The 6324-nt window shown below is 35.4% G+C and overlaps 1 protein-coding gene across 3 annotated transcripts in view; it reads right to left on the bottom strand.

The window, feature by feature from the left end:
* The window catches only part of smarcal1 (SWI/SNF related, matrix associated, actin dependent regulator of chromatin, subfamily a-like 1), a 19604-nt gene extending 14639 nt beyond the window's left edge, over positions 1–4965 (bottom strand). For all 3 annotated transcript variants that reach the window (XM_043230600.1, XM_043230599.1, XM_043230601.1), the window contains exons 1-8: positions 4883–4965; positions 4350–4555; positions 2815–3097; positions 1974–2024; positions 1633–1893; positions 948–998; positions 177–360; positions 1–73 (exon numbers count right to left, since the gene is read on the bottom strand). The exon at positions 1–73 is cut by the window's left edge and continues 78 nt beyond it. In XM_043230600.1, the coding sequence (XP_043086535.1) occupies positions 1–73; positions 177–360; positions 948–998; positions 1633–1893; positions 1974–2024; positions 2815–3097; positions 4350–4520 (1074 nt within the window). In that variant the 5' untranslated portion in view covers positions 4521–4555; positions 4883–4965. The remainder of the gene's footprint in view (positions 74–176; positions 361–947; positions 999–1632; positions 1894–1973; positions 2025–2814; positions 3098–4349; positions 4556–4882) is intronic.
* Between the last annotated feature and the right edge of the window lie 1359 nt (positions 4966–6324).

The following is a 6324-nucleotide window of genomic DNA, read 5'->3' as shown; positions in this document are numbered from 1 at the left end:
GATGGCCTGGACGGTCTTTCCCAGACCCATATCATCCGCCAGCAGCAAACGGCCCTCTCTGGACACTGCAAAACTGACACAGCGTGCGCCGAACGTGACTTGCGCTGCATTCGAAGTTTATCACGCATTCCCACGACCTCGGCGATGGCATTAAATGGGAGGCGACGGAGACCTACTTGACCCCGTCTCTCTGGAAGGGCATGAGGCTGCGGGTGAGATGAGGATCCACGTGCGAGAGATCGCTCTCAGGAGGGACCGGAGCTCTGGACTCGCTCTTCTCAAACTGACAGGAGAAGGACTGCAGCACAGCGGGAGGTAAAGGCTCTATCTCCACCACAGACAGCTCGCTCAGACCCGCCACTGGACACAAGACAACATGATCGACTGCATTCTGTGCGTCCGAACCAAGGAAATCAAGAGTCACTTTCGGTACCGTGTTCAGAAATGCATTCAAATAAAAAGTAAATAAAACAAAAAAATATATGGAAGCCGTTTTCCACTACTGAATTAAAAAAAGTCAAGTTTACATCTCAACTCAAATAAGAGTTTACATCTCACAATTTTTTTTTTTTGTTCCCAACACAAAATGCACCGCGTCTTTTTATCACAGTTCTGTTGCTTGTTTTCTTCCAGGTGTGATTTACTGGACATCCCACAAAAAGTTTATGTTCGACAGTTCTGGCTTTTTAGATCTTTGAGATCGCATCCCACAATTCTGAGCTTGTATTTCACCCCAAAAAAAGAAAGAAAGAAAAAAAAAGCAAGGAAAAATACTGAATTGTTAGATATAAACTACAAGAAACGTGCATTTTAAAAATGTTAAATATCATATAAAACAAACAAAAAAAAATTATAATAGCATTTGATATATTTATTATACACACCAAGCGTTAAATAAATTGACTTGCACTTATATTAAAACCCAAAATGTATTGAGGTGAACTCACTGAGTTTCCCGTAGTCCTCCAAAAGGAAACTCCATTTCCTGGTCTTCATGTCTAACAACAGACAGAATAAAATGCGTGTATGACCATTGTTTTGTAAAATCATTAGAGGTATAAATTGGTCTGAAAATGTAAAAAAAAATTATAAAAGACGATAACAATACATGTTTAAATGCTGTGGGGAAAAAAACATTTCACAACGCATGCTCCAAAGTCCTGTTCTGAATCAAATCATCTGCAAATCGCGCCGAAGTCCAAAACTGAATCGCTTCAAAGTCTTGCTTTAAAATGATTAACGAACCCTCGCAAAATGATTCGTGACATATCGCTCCGATTTAAATCAAAAGATTCACAAAATGAACACATCCCGAATCAAATGATTCGAAGCTCCGATCTAAATCTGACGCTTCGGGAACCTGCTTCGAAGTCCCAGGCTCAACCGACCGATTGGAGATTCGTGAGAAACATCCTGGAGACGCTGCCGCAGTTTTTCTGGATCGAGTCTGTTTCATTCCAGACAGACTGGATCAGATCAGATCTCAGACAAAAATCCCACTGGATTATTACAATTAATGTCAAAATGAATGCTTTGGAAACGTAAACTAATATTTCTTACACGCTGCAGCAAAAAATAAACATAATTTTTAGCCGCTAAAACTAATTCTGGCCACCACCGTGTGACACTCACCATAATTTTTGGATGGCATTTTCTTGAAGATTTCAATAACGTCCGCGTGGTATCCAATATCCACCTCCATCCGACTGCGAGACACCAAAACGCACTTCCCCTTTACCGTGGCCCCTGGTTTCTGCCAGCCCTGACAGAGCCTCATGAGAGCAGCCAGGGCTGCAGCATCTTTGGGGCGACCGGTGGACGCTGAAACGTTCAGCCCCTCCATCCCATCCAGAGGTTTGAGAGAGACCGAGGGGAGACTCGCCGCCTGCTCCACTGAAACACAAGCAAACACCAATCCATCCTGCGCTGCATTTATCATTCCTAGTGTAGAAGTATTATAAATGACGACATACTCAGCATCTGGTAGTCCTCAAGGCTGAAGTTCCACATCCTTGTAGCAGGATCTGGGAGAAAACGCCAGTCCATAAATATAATAGCCCAACAGCTGTTTGTCTTTAAAGCAACAGTTCAGAAATTGCATGTTTGTTTCTTCATGCAAACAGAATCGGAGAAATATAGCATTGCGCGTTCACAGACGGATCCTTTGCAGCGAATGGGTGCCGGTAGAATTTGTTTCTTACAAGCGCAGCTTTTCACTTCACAAGATGGACTTTTTTTTTTTATTACTGATATATATGTATACATACACACATGTAAAAAAATATATATATATTTTTTTTACAACCACAAAAACAAAAAAAAAATGTACACTTATACAAATAAACTCTTCCCAGCCCAACTTATTATAATGAAAATAGAGAAAAGAAAAAAAAGAAAGAGAAAAATTATTTATAATAAAGTAAAAATAAATAAGTCGATTTATTAAAAAAATAATCTGTATCTATAATACAGGTATGGTCTCAACAAAAGAAAGCAGAGGATTCCACATTTTATAGAATTAACTGACAGAGTCACTGAGAGAGTATTTGATTTTTTCCAAATATATTTCCAAAACGAAAGACATCAAATCTTTCAACCAAGGGAGGTTGGATTATTGTGATGTTCTGATCAACTGTTTGGACTCTCATTCTGACGGCACCCATTCACTGCAGAGCATCCACCGGTGAGCAATTGATGCAATGCTATATTTCTCCAAATCTGATAAAGAAACAAACTCATTCACAACTTGTATCATACACACACACACACACGCACGCACACACACACACACACACACACAATGTCTGTGCTCACCATAGGTCTTAGAGGGAATGCTTTTGAACGCAGTGATGAGGTCAGCATGGTAGCCGACCTCCACTCGGAAGCGATTTTCTGAGTGTGACACGCATTTCCCTTTCACATTCACCGCTGGCTTCTTTGCAGGGACACTCCCTCCTGCTTCGGGAAGTTTAGCTGGTCGCTTTTCCCCTGCGGTCGGTTTGCTTGACTGTCCATAAAAGTTATGAGTTGCAGAAGAAGCATTAGACGTTGGAGGTGCTGTCTTTGTACAGGGTACTTGGGTGTCTATGAGCTGAGTCTGCAAAGATAAGACAAAAATCCATTATATTACTTTTTATACTTATATATATATATATATATATATATATATATATATATATATATATATACATACATACACACACATAACATTATGCACACCAGTACATGTTTAATGCTTTTATGTATAATTAAGTTTAACAATAGCAGTTGTGTGCAAGATTTGCTAAACACCTTTTTTTTTTTAAATAAAACAATTACTTAAAAGTACTAAATATTTCAAACCAGAATTTCCCAATAACAAGGCTTCATGTCATTAATATTGATAACGCATTTTTGGAGGCAGTCAACTATTTAGTGATTGGCAGAAATCAGACAACGCGACATGTGTTTATTATGCGATTATTTTTTAAAGTTATATAGCAGGACACAAATAAAACAGTAATTGAAATCAAATGTCAATCTGAGTTGGATGATCTTTACATATTCTTTTTTTTTTATTTAAAAATACATGCAGTATGTAGCTGCATGTAGCACAGCAATGTTTGATCATTTTGAGTTTTTAGAAATTTATCTAACACAATACAGTAAGCTTTTTAGGGTTAATAATATATATATATATATATATATATATATATATATGTATATATATATATATATATATATATATATATATATATATAAATATATGTATATATATATAAATATATGTATATATATATATATATATATATATATATATATATATATATATATAAATATATATATATATATATATATATATATATATATATATATACACACATACATATATATATATATATACATATACATACATATATGTGTATATACATATGTATGTGTGTGTGTATATATATATATATATATATTTTTTTTTTTTTTTTTTTTTTTTTAATTAATGTTCACACTTCTACCTCAATTTTTAATATGAACGTGTTAAAAAAAGAGCATAGTGCAATTTAATAATGGCAAACATGTGTCCAATTTTAAATTAAATCATTTTAAACTTAAACTCTAACAAACCACAAATCAATAGGAAGCTTATTCATTCGGCTTTCAGATGATCTATTAATCTCAATTTCGAAAAACTGACTCTTATGAGCGGTCCACGTATGTCAGCATTATGAATTATTTATTTGTGGTTGTGCGGTAGTCAGTGACTTCCAGACTAATCAGACAGAATCTTTCACAGTTCCTAACCGGATCAAAACAAACAAAGCGTTCTGACACTTAAACGCGTTCAGGGTAGTCGGGACAGCTCCGGTGCCCACCTGTCTTGCTCCTGGAGCAGATGCAAGCAGCTGGCTGCTCTTAGCGGGCTCTGTTCTGCTTTGGGCCGATCCAGGGGTGAGTTGAGCCTGTTTCTCGGCTCTTCTGGCCAGAGCTCGCTGTCTGTTCTCTTCTATCCTCCTCCTCTGTTCCGGAGTCAGACTCGCAGACATCGCTGCTGCTGCTAGCGTTTACGGCTGAGCTTTTCCTAACACGAAAAGTAGCAAAAAACACACACACGTCGTGCTTTAAACCTTCACGTATATACATGTGTGAATGTGTTACATCACTGCACAGCACATAGCTGAAATACAAAGCTTTGTATTTTATATAAGCGCATTATCCGGGTCTGTTTACAGTTTTGTTTTGATAGCGGCAGATCGCTTTTAAATGCACGACGTAACAGTTTAACACTCGAAACGAATGATTTAACTCAAATACGATTTATCGAATATATGATTCCAGCTACTGGAATAATCCAACAAACGCGTGAAACTTTGAGTAGTTATTATCTGCGACAGAGATAAACTTTTACCATCTACTTCAAACGACGCGGTGAAGAGGATATGACGCCATGACGTAACGTCGCGCTGCGGGACGCACTGTGATGGACGCTACCGTTATCCAATGGGGAGGTAAGATGTGACAGATGGGCGGGACTAAGGGTCAACGCTCTTATTTCAATTTAGAAAGCAATCATTCTTTTGGTAAAAAAAAAATAATTTTATTGATAAATGTGATAGGATTAGTTACACTTTCTCTATGAATATTTGAAAGGAAAACTTTTTAATAATAATTAAAAATAATAATACTTTTAAGGTTTATTTATTTTTTAATTGTTATTTGCTGCAAACCATATACTATACAATTGGACAGATTTTTCTGCATTCACATTTTATCTACATATTTATAATACAGGCCTAAACTTTCCTAGCAAGATACCCTTGAGCGAGTCTCTAAAAACCCTGAAACACAATGCAATTTAATAATAGCAATTATGTGCACAGATTTTCCTTTTAACACTTTTATAAAATATTTCCTTAAATTAAAAAAAAAGATAAAGTTCATTTTCTTGTGTTTTTCATAATGCATTTTTGATTGCAGTGACTGACATAAATCAGCCATGTATATATATATATATATATATCTATATATATATATATATATATATATATATATATATATATATATATATATATATATATATATATATATATATATATATATATATATATATATATATATATATATATATATATATATATATATATATGTGTGTGTGTGTGTGTGTGTGTGTGTGTGTGTGTATATATATATATATATATATATATATATATATATATATATATATATATATATATATATATTTTTGTACTTTTAAGAAAACATAAAAAAGTGTCACTTTAAAAATTAAGTGTGCATACAATTGCTATTATTTAACTGCCTTGTGTTTGGGGTTTTTTTAGAGACTGCTCAAGGATATCAGCTGAAGCCTATTAAAAATCAACAAGGTAGAAAAATGTGAACATCAGTATCAATAAATAAATACTACACAGCTACAGGGATTAATTTCAGTATCGGTTTCGAAAAATAAATGAAAATGCAATTTTTACCAATTAAAATGTTGTCGTTTTAAGTAAATATTAAGTAAAAAGTGTCGATTTGAATTGTGTGCACATCACTGTTATTTAAATGCATTGCACTCAAGAGTAGCCTGTCCTTTGGTGAAGTTTAGTCGCGTGATAAAAGCTACCTGAAGCACAGTGACGCAAATATAACGACCCTTGTGTCATTTCGTGCAACTGTTGAGATAGATAACCTTTATTATCTATCTCTATCTCTATCATTTTCCTTTCCTTGTCGCAGCAGATTATTAAAGTTGCACAGTGCACGCCAGAAATGATGTCCAACTTCAAGCCCAGAGTCATCCATCTCTCCCTCTCTCTCTCTCTCTCTCTCTCTCTCTCTCGCGCCCGC

This window comes from Puntigrus tetrazona, unplaced genomic scaffold, assembly GCF_018831695.1.
Source record: "Puntigrus tetrazona isolate hp1 unplaced genomic scaffold, ASM1883169v1 S000000176, whole genome shotgun sequence".
Lineage (NCBI taxonomy): Eukaryota > Metazoa > Chordata > Actinopteri > Cypriniformes > Cyprinidae > Puntigrus > Puntigrus tetrazona.
This window is presented reverse-complemented; position numbering and strand designations above follow the sequence as displayed.